Source organism: Mauremys reevesii, unplaced genomic scaffold (assembly GCF_016161935.1).
Source record: "Mauremys reevesii isolate NIE-2019 unplaced genomic scaffold, ASM1616193v1 Contig49, whole genome shotgun sequence".
Lineage (NCBI taxonomy): Eukaryota > Metazoa > Chordata > Testudines > Geoemydidae > Mauremys > Mauremys reevesii.
This window is the reverse complement of record NW_024100861.1, coordinates 448,652-462,970: the sequence shown is the minus strand read 5'-3', so window position 1 is coordinate 462,970 and position 14,319 is coordinate 448,652. Positions and strand designations below refer to the sequence as shown.

At 52.3% G+C, this 14,319-nt stretch overlaps 1 protein-coding gene across 1 annotated transcript; it reads right to left on the bottom strand.

Moving 5' to 3' along the window:
• Positions 1-2,665: 2,665 nt before the first annotated feature.
• LOC120394297 (chemokine-like receptor 1) lies at positions 2,666-3,607 on the bottom strand. The gene has a single exon (XM_039518549.1). The coding sequence runs from the start codon at positions 3,605-3,607 to the stop codon at positions 2,666-2,668; it is 942 nt and encodes a 313-aa protein (XP_039374483.1).
• Between the last annotated feature and the right edge of the window lie 10,712 nt (positions 3,608-14,319).

The window sequence follows — 14,319 nt, the reverse complement described above, 5'->3', positions numbered from 1 at the left end:
CAGTAGAACCAACAAGTCTGTCTTCACCTCCCATTATTGCCTAGACTTTATAGCCGCAACTCCTGCCACTTTATTGTCTCGTTGAAGTAATGAACATTTCTTCTTTCCTCTGTGAAAGGCCTGCCCCCAGCCCCCCACTGGAGATGTGTCTACCATAGGTGAAGATATGGGCCCCCCATAGCTGAAATATCTGAAGCATGGGGCAGGGGTCGCTTGCTAAGGAGTGGGTGGATCGGCTTATGTGGCCTGCATCTTGCAGGAGGTCAGACTAGATGATCATAATGGTCCCTTCTGATCTTGAATTCTATGATTCTATGATTCTATATCCTTAACCTCCAAAACCCCTGCAAGGAAGGGCAGGGCTCTTATCCTTCTTACCGATGGGAAACTGTGGCACAACGCTTTCATGCAGGAGCTCTTCTGAAAACACACCCACACCTGTTCTCCCTGTCTGTCCTTGTTCATCTCTGGCAGGCACCGATCTCACGCTGATAAGAGCCATGGGTTCTGCTTCCTCCTCTTAATGACTGACTGTTCCCAGTCTTAAAACCAAGTGAACTGTGCAATCGATAAACAATAGGAGCCTCTTTAGAGTCTGACCGGCACTACCTCCAACAAGAACTTTAGCTGTTTGTCATTCAGAGATGGTGATATAACAAGTATCATCCACGTCAGCCAGAAAGGGCATTTCTTCGCATAGGTCACTCACCCTAAAATACCTTGGTGTAGGAGGTTCTCAGGGTCACTCCTGCTGAGTCCCCACTGTTCAGGGAAACGTCTCTCCAGATTCTAGCAGGCTGTGCAGCTCCTGGTACTCTAAGGCTTGAGGTACACGACTGAACCCCAAGTACCAGCCTTTTCAGTACTTACCTGGTTATTCCCTGTGGATCTGTGTGGCACAGAGCTGGGTGGTGTCACCAAGTAGCCCAGGGAATTCCCATACCGGATCAGATTATGGTTATTATTTAACATCTGTACGATGGTAGCGACTAGGAGGCAGATGAGATCAGGACCCTGTTGTGTCAGGTGATACACACACAAATGGTGAGAGACAGTCCCAGCCCCAGGTGAGATCACGGCCCTGTGGTGCCGCAGGCTGGTGGGGATGTTAGAAGGAGGTACAACCACAAGTGGTTTGTAGCATGAGGACATGGTCTGGTTACATTAACATGGGCACAGAGAGAGATTCCTTGGGAGGCGGAAGGATGAAGTAGGGGCCCTGGTACGGGAGGGGATAGATGTAGAGGGGCTAACGAGGGAGCTGAGAGGAAGACACCAAAGTTGTATTTCCAGGTCTGGAGGGAAGTTGTGTCTCCTCGTTTAGAGTCGGAGGGGGCGGGGGGCTGAGAGTCAGGACTCCTGGGTCCCATCGGCAGCTGGAGGAGGGGATTTGGGTCTGCAGGGTTCGAGCAGGGGAAGTGGGTAGAAAGGATTTGGTTCCCAGCGCTGCCATTGCCTGGCGTTCGGACAAGTCAGCTTCCTTTCCCACCGCACACAGGCATGAAGACTGAGCTAACGGCTGCCTACAATGTGCTCCAAGTGCCACCAAAGACAGGGGAACAGAAGAGCAAACCACCCTCACTATTCAACTGCATTATGTGTGGCCCACTGTACGAGAAAGCAAAACCGCCAGCCGTACCCACCACTGCAGGATAAAGCAAAACCGCCAGCCGTACCCACCACTGCAGGATAAAGCAACCTCGCTCGGAGCACTGGCACAGGGGAACACGGACCCAGTGTCACCGCGGCTGCCTGCTGGAGAGACAGTCTGGGCTCCCATGGTCCTTCTGGCTGCTGCTCAGTAGTTTCATCGGGTGCTCCTGACTCCCACCAGCCCCCCACCACCACTAGACCCCTTTCCCCTCAGAGTTGTGGGGTAGAACCCAGGAGTCCTGACTCCCCGGCCCTCAGCTCATCTGGTCCAGCTCTTGTCCTTGAACTGCTCTGTGGGCTGGGCTTTGAGCCTCACGTCCCCTCACATGGGCGGGGGAAGCTGCAGGATCAGACTCTGGGACACTGGAATTTGTTCCCTTCTAGCCACCAGGTGGCCACCCCATCCGAAGCACAAGGGCTGCTGCTCAGACCGACCATCCCCAACACAGAGCCACTGCCAATTATTTAAAATGAGAGCGTCACGGGGAGAAAATCCCTTTATTGGCAAAAGAAAATCTGTGAGGCTGTTAGATGTCAACACTGAGCCTAGAATCTCAGCAGGGACGCGAACACCAGAGAATGCTACAGACCAGCATTTTAGTGGCACGATAGCAAAGCATCCTGAGCAAGCTTTGCTGCCAATGGTCTGATCCAGTCCCCACTGATAGCGGTGGGAAGCCGCCCGTCGGCTCAGGCCTGTGGTGAACTGCCCCAAGCGCTGCAGGCCCAACCATTCCTTTTGAAAAATATTGGTCATGAATTTCAATCCCTTTTTGTGTAGTGATCCCCCTCCCACAGCACGTGCCATCAGCAGGGATTGAACCTAGAACCTTCAGCACCACACTTTAAGCACAGAGGTTAAGGAGCAGCTAAGTGCATTAGCAGTAGTAGGCTGTCATCTTCTTGTACAGTTCAGTTACTATAGGGGGACACAACACACTTAGGAAGCTCGTTATCTGGAGCTAGCGTATAGTTCGTGAATGGATCCCATCTCCCCTTGAACATTTCTCCCCTATTCAGCCGGCTCTCCTGCCAAGTGCACAGCATTTTGGTAGTTACATGCATTTTCCCTGGAGCCCATGATCTCCTGGCCCATGGAAAGGAAGACGATGGGAGTGAGGCAGCTGTGCAAATAGAGGAGGCCATTGGCAAAGAGGATGCCTATGTCCAGGGATTTTTCCATCACTGAATGTAGTGCATCACCTGAGACCCGCAGGAAGTAAAAGACGTGATATGGGAGCCAGCAGAGGTAGAAGATCAGGATCAAGGCAAGGTGGACATTGAGGGGCTTCCTGGACTGAGTGAGATGGCTTGTTCTCAGTTTGGCAGCTAGAAGAATGTAAAAGGTGATGATCAAGGCTAATGGGACCAGGAACCCAACCAGGAAGTGGATAGCAACACGGGCCATCATCCTTCGTTTTCTCAGCAAAAGGTTCTCTTGGACACTTGTCAGATTGCCAGAGATGATGTTCCACTCTGAAGATGAGCTCATGGAATCCCAGAGATCACAGGACTGCAAGCTCAATGCAAGGGATAGGATCCATATGGCCAGAATAACCAAAGAAGCCAGGCGGGGCGACCTGTGGTTCCGGGACCACACAGGGTAGGCCATGGAGATGCAGTGGTCGGCGTTGATGACAGTGAGGAGGAAAACCCTAGTGAACATGTTGAGCGAGGTGACAATAATGGTCAATTTATACATCACACTGCCCAAGTACCAACGAAAACCCAAGGTTGTGTAGATAACTCTGAAGGGTAGGAAGGAGGTGAAGATGAAGTCAGCAATGGCCATGTTAAGGAACCACATAGGAGTGACTGTCTTCTTCACCTGGAAGCCAGTGATGAGGATGATCCAGCCATTTCCCACCATGCCCAAAAGGAAGGCCAGGCTATAGGCCACCATGAAGATTATGTGAGTCACGTCCAGAACGGGATTATGAATAAGTGCTGCCATCTAGGTGTGGGTTCAGGCGGTGCAGATCTTGTACTGACCAAACAAAGAACAAATGTCATGTCTCTGGAAGCTTATCTTGATGAGGATAAAAGGTCAGGCCCACTGGAACAATTTGTATAGTGGGGGTGCTGACAGCCATTGCCCCAAACTATAACCCTGTTTATGATGGAAACCACTTCAAGCCCCAGAGAGTGCAGCAGCATCCCTAGGACCTATGTAAAAGCTAGAGTCTGCAAATACATTTATTGGAATGCGCATTGATTAGCTAATCAAACGTGGAAATTTTTCATTAAAATGATTTTTCAAGGACAAATAGTGTTTTAGTTGAAATCGAAATATCTAGAAAAAAAACCTGCCGATTTTGATAAAATTTCCTTTTGAAAAACAAAACAAAGTGAAGCATTTCAACATTTTCAGAATGGAGTATTTTAATTTTTTATTTAAAAATGAAATTCATTATTTTGCATATAAAATGTTGACATTTTAAAAAGTTGAAACAAAAGATTTCAAATGACCTAGATCAAAAAAAGAATTTAGAATTTTCTTTCATGGGAAATATTGAATGTTTTTGTGTTTCAACTGAGACTGGAATTCTTTTTAATAATCCTGAGAAATGAAATATTTGGTTCCTGTCCAGTTCAACTAGCTAATATGTTCTAAAATCATTCCACAATATATCTTCATCCATACCATCCTAATGAAGGCAAGTGGCTACAGGATTTCTAAGCATCTCACAAGCTACTGAGGAAATATATAAACTCCCCTCTGCATCCCAGGACCAGGCAGAGCTCCGAGAGGTTCAAATTTTCAGAGCAATTGGCACCAACATTTTAAACTCAAGTTTGCTAAAATAAACCCCAATCCTGTGGATTTCATCAGGGCTTCTCAATCTTTTTCACAGAATGAGCCACAGTTTAAGAGAGACTGTCTCATAGACACCTCCCTGCCCATTGGCCATTTCCAGGTGAAAACGCCTCCTTCCATCTCCACTTTCATTCCCATTCACTTGATACCTGACATCTCATTCCCATTGCCCAGCCACCACCGTCCCCACCTCCAAGCCTCCATCTACCCTCCCGCTTCTTTACCCAGTCCCACCTCCCCTCACATTCCCTCAGCACACCTTGCCTCCTCCCATTCCTCTTGCCTGACCCCACTTGCCCTCTGGCTGCCGCTTGACTGCCTCCCATCTCCCCACCTGGTCTCCAACACCCAACCCTGTCTCCCTTCCCATTTCCAATCCCCAAGCCCTGCGTGCCCTCCTGTTCCCCACTGCCTTGCCGTCCCCACTCTCCCATTCATGGCCTCATAATATCACTGTGGCAACTACAGAAATTGCTCACCGACCAAATACTGTTCAGAAAACATTTCATGTGTCTCTGGCTCCTGTTACCATAAGACGGGTCAGCAACACGTAATCAGCCAGCTCCCTATAGACCACCAGGGGACAGGGCCTATTCCCAGTACTGATCCAGCCTCTGATGTCCTGAGGCAGGGTTGAGGGGTTTGGTACTTTCTTACCTGCGTGTTGGCGGGATGTGACTTCTAAGTGTTAATCTCTGTCCAGGACCAGGTCCCTGACACAGACGCTGCAGTCTGCATAGACTGACTCTGCCCGGGGCAGGAAGCTCTTCTTTTGTGGGTTTCTTAAAGGGAAGGAAGGAGTGTTCGTGACTGAAAGGTGCGAAGGGATTGGTTTTGATGGTCTCTCCTGAGTGTGACGGACAGGCAGATGTCCTGCGATTGTGGGCTTCTAAAGATTCCTTAACGCTCACATTTCCTCTGTTGTGTGGAATGCTGAGCCCCTGCTGTAACCACTAAACACTGTATCCCTCCCAGGGTCAGGGAAAAAACCCAGGAGTCCTGTCTCCCAGGCCCCCTGCTCCAACCCACTAGACCTCACTTCCCTCCCAGCAGGGGACTGCGCAGAAATTTACCTTTGACCCCTTTTTTGCAATCACACCTGCCCAGGCCCCGGCAGGAGCTCACTCTTCCCTCCCTCCCTCCAAGCACAGACCCAGGGCTGGACGAGTTCTGTGCCCCTGACGATTATTGGGGGGTGGGGGGGGAGTGCCCCTGCTTACCCCTCCTTGTGCGCACTCCTGCCTCCCCCAGTTGGGAGTAGAACCCAGGAGTTCCTGCTTTAACCTACTAGATTCTACACCCTGCGAGGCACTGAGAATAGGACCCAGGCGTCCTGACTCCCAGCCCCACACGTCCTGACTCCCAGCCCCACATCTCTCCCCCGACTGAAGATTGTACAGCTTTTTAAAAGATCATTTCTGATTGGTCTATAACTTATGGGCTTGATGCAGAAATGATGGGTGAGGCTCTTTGGCCCATGTTACGCACGAGGCCAGACTAGATGATCCTAATGGTCCTTTCTGTCCTTAAAAAGCTGTGAATCTATTAACCACTAGGCCCCACCTTCCCCCACCACTGGGAACAGAACGCAGGTGTCCTGGTTTACAGTCTCACTGCTCTAACTCACTAGATTACATCCATTAGTCCAAGAATCGCTTGAGGATTGACACAGAAGATACAGAACTGGATTGGGATATACAAGACTAGTTCGAATTAGGCTGTTGCACAAATCATGCTCAGGATCCATAGGGTCAACAGAGAAACATTCCCTGTGAAGAGCTCTTGCTTCCAGGGAGATCTATGGAGAAAGAGCGCTGGGATGAAAAGGGGCGACCGGTGAGAGGAATTCTGAGATGGACCGGAAAGAGAAACCTCTGCAGCCATTTGTGGGACGAGGACAGCCAGCAAAGCAACCATGTAGATGCACAGAGTACAAACTGGGTCTCAGGAGGACAATCCTGGGGAAGACTCAGCATATCACAAGTTTCAAACACCGAGACCATACCTTGGAAGGACAAATGCCCAAGATTCTATTCCCATTGACTGGAAAGTTTTGCAGTGACAAGATAGGCATATGGGACACGTGATTCATTTCCTGGAGTCTGAATCATAGAATCTCAGGGTTGGAAGGGACCTCAGGAGGTCATCTAGTCCAACCCCCAATGCCCTAGGCCCAGTCAGGGTGAGGAAGTGAAGGAGAAATATAAGACCTGTCTAGATGTACGAGAAAGGCCAAAGTTTTTTGTGTCCAATGGAGTTTTGTACAGAAAGATTCAGAAAAGGGAAGATTTGGGATAGCTAGTGATTCCCTACACTCATTGAGACAGCATTAGAAGGAATCCATGAGAAGATATGCACCACGTGGGAATAGAAAGAACACTGGAGTTCGTTAGAGGTCAGTTTTATTGGCCTCAAATGACCCGAGCTGTAGAAAAGAAACGTCTGCAATCAGAACTCAATCCTCAGTCAGAGGAATTTGACCCAAACAAGAGGAGTCAACTTCATGAAGATCAACTGGAAGGGACACAAACCAGGGAAACTTCCCACCACAACAACATCTGTAGAGAGTTCTGCAGAGGTACCTATTGGATCTCACAGAACATGGAAAGTTAGAAGCCAGCCAGTCCAATTTGGGGACCATCTCCCTCCTTGTTATTAATCCAAGGGCTGGAATGTAAGGAACCCTAGACTTTGGTTTCCTGACAAGGAAGCGTTTGGGAAAGAATCAAGATGCTGCCGTTCTTTTCAAGCGGTGATGGTGACACATGCTACGTGTTATGGAGACTGAGACCTCATCTCAGAAAGAAGATCGGCGAGCAGCAGGTTTGCTCTGTGTGCGCTAACGTGTAAAGGCTGTGTGAAAGCTTGTATTTAAATATAGAAGCAGCAAAGAGTCCGAAGAAGTGGGTATTCACCCACGAAAGCTCATGCTGCAAAACGTCTGTTAGTCTATAAGGTGCCACAGGACTCTTTGCTGCTTCTACAGAACCAGACTAACACGGCTACCCCTCTGATATTTAAATATATGCAACAGCACCAAAGTGGAGCGGCTGTAAAAGGGCTAGATTTAGTACCAAATAGCTTGTGTTTAAAAATTATTCAGAAGTATTCCAGATACTATTTGCAGGGTGTAGTGTTAGTTTATAAGAGATTGCACTGGACTCTCTCTCTCTCTGAAGCTTAACAGTTGTTAACACCTATGTTCAGGGTTTTACAGAAAACAGCCCTGAGGTTTCACTCTGTGAAAAGCCCGTGCTTCCGCAAAGAGCCCAGCTGAGGAGGTGCAAGAAAGAGGGGTATGTAACCAAGTTCTACATTCTAGTGATGCAGCAACCCTTATCCTGTAACGTGTCATCTTCAGCTATCACCTCCCCTCTCCTTTCTCCTGTCTGATGTCACCCCAGAGCCCCTGTCATTTCCCAGGCGATTGTAATAAACAACTCTCTGGAGGTTCTGCTTTGCCATGTGAGTAATGGCTTCCTCAGCCCCAGGCCAGTTCAGTTACTCACCTCAGAGCCAAGGTACTGAATGGTAAAAACGGGGGATGAGGTGTGGGAAGGAGCCAGTCGTTTCTGGAGCTGACTCAGAAGAGGGCATGGTAGAATAACACGCAGGCCAGATGGCTCTCCCAGTCTCAATGGAGGTGGACCATGCCCATGTTCAAGTCAGTCAAGACCTTCTCTGCCTCCCGACCCACCATCCCATCCTACATCCCTTCTGCTGTCACTCTGCCTCTCACCCCCATCACTGCTCCTCCACTCCCTTTGCTGCTCCCATGTTGGTCTCCCCTCCACACAACACTGCCTGTTCCCTCGTTCCCCTCCCTGGGACTCTCACCTTGTTGTTTTGGTTGTACCTGTGCAGGCAATGGAGGGAACCCAGCAGCTCCTGCCTCAGCCATCACCTACAAGCCCAAAGGAGGAAGAGGAGGGAGCGGCCAGCAAGAATTCCTGCTCCCTCCACCACTCATCTTCAAGCAGACGGCTCTGCCAAGCCACAACCCAGGGCTCATCTACAGCACAGTGTCCTCACCCTCAGGGCTGGTCCAGACCCTGCCGGGGTCCTTCCCAGACATCTATGATGGAGACACCAAGAAGTGGGAGGAGCATTTCCACAGCATCCAGAGGGCCTACAAGGAATTTGGCAAGGATGATGACTTCGCCATCCGGGTGCTGACCAAGGACTTCACCCTGCCGTTCCCATTCACCTGGCCAGCTGAAGGTGAGGCATCCCTGCAGCCATCCTGCGACCCCACCGACTGCTCCGGCTTCGACTTCTTCCTGCACCCAGGCAAACCCGTCCCTCGGATCCTGCAGCCGCTGCACGGCACCACCCAGGCCTTCTTCAAGAAGAGATGGATCCGACGAAGTGGGTATTCACCCACGAAAGCTCATGCTGCAAAATGTCTGTTAGTCTATAAGGTGCCACAGGACTCTTTGCTGCTTTTACAGATCCAGACTAACACGGCTCCCCCTCTGATACTTACCAACAGTCTGTTCCACCGCTCAGAACAGGCATGAGGTGGGAGACAAAGCCTGCTTTCTGCAACCCTCCTGCCCCCAACAACTCGCTTCAGCAATTCCCCAAATCAGACCCACTTACCAGAAGCCTCCTCTCCTCTTTGTGCTTCGCCAAAATCTGACTGTTGTGACTGGCTAGGCTCCTCTGGGGTAGAAAAGAGCTCCTGGCTGCATGCATCTCTGGCCTCCGAGTCATCCTCGGCCTCTGGGTCCCCCTCTTCACCCAAGATTTCCTCCTCCTGGCTCAGTCCACTCTCGACTGGCACACAAGCCAATGAAGTATCCACAGGGCCCTTCACAGTGGAGATGGGGTCACCACCGAGTATCACGTCCAGCTCTTCGTAGAACCTGCAGCTCGTGGGTGCAGCACCGGAGCAGCAGTCTGCCTCCCGCGTCTTGTGGTAGGTGTTCTGCAGCTCCTTCACTTTGACCCTGCACTGCAGTGTGTCCCGGCCATGGCCCCTTTCTCTCATGCATCGTGAAATCTGTCCGTAGGGATCATAATTCCTACGGCTGGAGCGCAGCTGGGACTGCACAGCCTCCTCTCCCCAAATGCCGACGAGGTCCAGCAGCTCGGCTTTGCTCCAAGCTGGGGATCGGCTGGTGCATGGAGCAGGCAGGGCCACCTGGAAAGATGCGCTGAGACCTCTGCACGCGTCACCGAGCGAACGGGGACTTTCAAATTTGCAAAGGAATGTACAGGGCTGGTCACCCGAGGGCAGGTCAGTAGAGTTCAAACCGGTGACCAGAGAGGCGAGAACGGGCATTGTGGGATACCTCCCGGAGGCCAATCACAGCGCTGGAATCCCCACCGTGTCTACACTGGCACCGCGGCGCTGTAGCCCCAGCGCAGGAAGCTCTACGCCTCCCGTCGGAGCGCTGCTGCAACGGCGCAGTTCTGCGCACTAAGGGGCTTAGCGGCATCTGCACCTCGGGAGTTACAGCGCTCAGAGCTGCGTTACTGCGCAGACCAGGGTCGGCTGTAGGTCAATTCAACCAATTCCCCTGAATCGGGCCCCGCCCCTAAGAGGGCCCCGCGCCCAAGCCCCAGTGCGGCGTATGGGCAAGAGCCGGGGCGCTGTACTGGGTGGCCCGGCTTCTCCTGGAGCTCCAGGCCCTTTACATTGCCACCAGAGTCGCACTGCTGGAGCCCTGGGGTAGGGCTGCGGGGCTCGGGGGCTATTTAAAATGTCTGAGGCTCCCCTTGCTTCTACCGCCCTGGCCCTTTAAATAGCTGCAGGAGCCCTGGGGTAGCAGGGGGGCTCCAGCTGCCTCTGCTGCCCTGGTCCTTTAAATAGCCGCCGGAGCCCCGCTGCTTCCCCAGGGCTCCCAAGGCTATTTACAGGGCCAGGGCGGTGGAAGCAGGGGAGCCCCGGGCCCTTTAAATAGCCCCCGAGCCCCGGGCTGCTGCTGCTACCCCGGTGGAGGAGGGGGCACTCACCATGCTACCCTGGTAGAGGGTGGTCTGTACCCCCTGTACCTGCACCCCCTGACTGAAGCCAGCCCCTGCTGCACCCCCTACCCTGCCTGCACCAGCCCCTATCTGCAGCCAGCCCCTGCCGCACCCCCTGCCCGCAACCAGCCTGTCTCCAGCCAGCCCCTGCCGCACCCTCTGCCCTGCCCGTATCAGCCCCGCACCCCCTGCCCTGTCTCTAGCCAACCCCTGCCGCACCCCCCTGCCTGAAGCCAGCCAGTCCCGCACTCCTCTGCCTCCAGCTCTGCCAACCCCTGCCGCACCCCCCCTGTGGCCCTGCCTGAAGCCAGCCAGCCCACCCCACATCCCCCTGTCTCCAGCCAGCCCCGCACCCCTTGCCCTGCCTGCAGCCAGACCCTGCCTCCAGCCAGCCCCTGCCCTGCCTCCAGCCAGCCCCAGGTCCACTGGTGCCCTGCAGTTCCCAGGGCAGTAACCCTGCACACCTGCTTCAATGAGGGGGGCAGGGAGCAACTGGGACCCACACATGTGCACACCACTAAGGTGACCAGACAGGGGGTCGGGGGATCCTTTATAAGAAAAAGACCCAAAAATCGGGACTGTCCCTATAAAATCAGGACATCTGGTCACCCTAGCACACCCCCGGAGGTGGGAGGGATGGGGACCCACACGTGTGAAGCTCATTTCTAGTTCAGGTCCATCTTTTTAAAAAAGAACTTTAGGTCGGGTTAACATACAGCCGTATTTTCCCGGACATGTCAGGCTTTTTGGTTCTTAAATCGCCATCTGATAGGAATTTTTAAAATTTAAACTAGACATACGGTAACCCTATTGGTACAAAACATACACACTGTGGCACATCCCTTAAATCAGAACTTTTTATAGGGAACCGGTTGCTAAGAAATGAAAGGCTTTTTTTTACATTTTTTTTTTAGTCATCCCTGCTGGGGCCCCGCCGAAAATGTCTGAATTGGGCCCTGCACTTCCTAAAGCCGGCCCTTGACGGGGCCACAGTGAGGGGAATCCAGATACTGCTAACAGAAAAACTCAAGCTGCAGAATTGTGCTTCTCTTGTGCGCCGGTTGGGGGCAGCACTCCCGCAAACAATCCAGCACGAGGCACAGGAACGGGATCTAGAGACAGTGAAAAAATACCTGTCAGCAGGTATCAGAGCTGTAGCTCCAGCTATGATCACGTGTCCATAAAAACTGGAGTGTCTTGAATAGTCACATGTCTGAATGTGGAACTTATCTGACAGCAGAGTAAAAATGCGCAGCGCAGAAGAGGGAGCTTTGGGGAATCGATCGGTCAAGGTGTCATAACGAGGACTTGGATTTCAAAGGGGCCGAAAAGTGCCGGGTGTCAAAATCCTATCGCAGTTTGTTGGGAAATAGGTACAAATGCTCTCAGTTTCCTTTGAAAACTAACCAAACGCAACAATAGTTCTAACGTTCTCTTGAAAGGAGGCATCGGGTCCCAAACACCTCTGCCCTCAGTACAAACACAGGTTTTCACATGCTGCTGCCTGTTCACCAGCCGGATACTGTTCTCTCTACGGGCCTGACCCACAGTCTGCTAAAGCCAATAGTGGGTCTTTACATTCCCTTCAGCAGACGGTAGGTCAGCCCTTGCGCCTGGAGGGATGTGACTCCAGCCCCTTCCCGGGATCCTGTCGGATCCAGTTCAGAGATTCATACATTCTAGGACTGGAAGCGACCTCGAGAGGTCATCGAGTCCAGTCCCCTGCCCTCATGGCAGGACCAACTACTGTCTAGACCATCCCAGATAGACATTTATCTAACCTGCTCGTAAATATCTCCAGCATCATAGCAGCACCTGGCTGGGCTGGATCAGACAGGAGCTGGGAAAGGGGAGTGGCTGGTGCTGTATCACGACGAGGGGAACAGGCAACAGCAAGTACTAGGCCTCCTCCGTCCACGGCTAGTGGAGAGCAGAGCGGATAGCAGGGCGGCTGGCGGAGAGGAACGGAGAACAGAGCAGAGAGCAGGGCGGCTGGTGGACAGCAGAGCGGATAGCAGGGCAGCTGGCGGAGAGGGGAGCAGAACGGATAGCAAGGCAGATGGCGGAGAGGGGAGCGGAGCGGATAGCAGGGTGGCTGGCGGACAGCGGAGCGGATAGCAAGGCAGATGGCGGAGAGGGGAGCGGAGCGGATAGCAGGGCAGCTGGCAGAGAGGTGCAGCTGGTGGTGAAGGTTGCAGCAGAACCCCATGGAGAGACGTGGCATTCGGCCATCAACCCAAGCAGCGGAGCACGTAAGAAGCCCCCCAGACCTCCCTCACTTCCACCCAGACTGGGAGGTAAACTCCGCAGAGGAACTTCTGAACTCTGGGGCTGCACTGACCAAGGTCAGAAACTGTGGGAGGGGTGATGGTTGGGTTGCTGGACTTAAGACCCTGAGGGGAAAAGGACACTGCCAAACTCACCTGGGGGTGGGTCTTTGCTCATGGTTTGTGTTATGAATCCTGGTTGTGGTGTTTCCCCAACGTGATGCCACATTGTTTCCCTCCTTTCTTAAAAGGCTTTTGCTACACTCAGACTCTGTGCTTGCGAGAGGGGAAGTATTGCCTCCTAGAGGCGCCTGTGGGGTGGTATGTAATTGTCCCAGCTCACTGGGTGGGGGCTGGAGCCGGGTTTTCATTGCGTTATTGAAACAGAACCCCTGGATACTGCACCCGGCCCTTGGTGCTGCCGGCTCTGACGGGCAGAAGGGTTACATACGTACTACGCTGATTCTGTCAAAGGGCGATTCACCATCTCCAGGGATAATCCCAACAACACGGTTTATTTGCGAATGAACAGCCTGAAGCCCGAGGACACCGCCCGGGATTACTGCGCAAGGCGCACAGTGAACCGAAACCTATAAATGATCATACAGAAACACCAGCTGCTGATTCCCCCTTATCCCATGGGGCTGCGGAGGGGCTGCAGCTCCATAAACAAGACCCCACTGGGCGCAGGAATGGGAAGGGTCACCAGGCCAGGAATAAAGTCCCTCATTCCCAGGCAATATTGCCTCTTGTTGCCCATCACTCCATAGTGTCCGTGCCGGGATTTCGAAAGGAAAGTAATGGATTGCGGCAGCTCTTTCTGATTCGAAAAATAACCCAGCGGAGACTGTCAGTTGGCCCCAGGGTCTCTTAGTAAGGAAACGTGTGAAGGGGTGTGGGAATATTCCTGGCAAAAGGAGTGACTCCGAATTGTGACGGGAAAGGCAACATGAGAGTCGGTGTGAAAGGTCATAGATATAGGGATGTTGCCCCTCAGTGTGCCATGATGGGGATGGGATTTTGAAGCCTTAAGGACACAACAGAAGTTCCAGCAGAAAAAGGAGAACGTTACTGTCTACCATTTATTACTTCTTCTTCTTCTTCCTTATTATTACAATGACGGATTATTATTGTTACTTATTAGTGGTGGTGGAGTAGTTGGAGGTTGTGGTCCTAGCGCTTAGGGTCTCCAGTCATGGTCTAGGAGCCCATTGTCCGAGGCACGGTACAAACACAGACCATAAGGCCTCTCGCTATCCCACTTACTTTACAGTTCTAGCATAAATGGGAAGTGGAGCATGAATGGGAATGGGAGTGTGAATATCAATCGTCAATAATTATCTCCCTTCAGCGCTCCCTGAATCCTCCCTCGACTCTCCCCTAAAGGAGGAGTCCCAGGCACGCCGCTCTCGGCACGCTAATCTCAGGGAGGCTCCACTGCAAAACCTTTACTCTGCCCTCAGCCTCCCCCCCCACAGCGTCTCCCACCTGCGCCCACAGGCGGCCCCCAGGCCTGTTAAAAAGCACGAGCCAGGCTTGCTCAGATCACGTTCCTAGTGTCACGGATCATTTCAATGTAGCCGGTCACGGCTGGGAAGGGAAAGGGCC

Excerpts from the sequence above, each read along its gene's own strand:
- LOC120394297 (XM_039518549.1), bottom strand. The coding sequence starts at position 3,607 with ATGGCAGCACTTATTCATAATCCCGTTCTGGACGTGACTCACATAATC.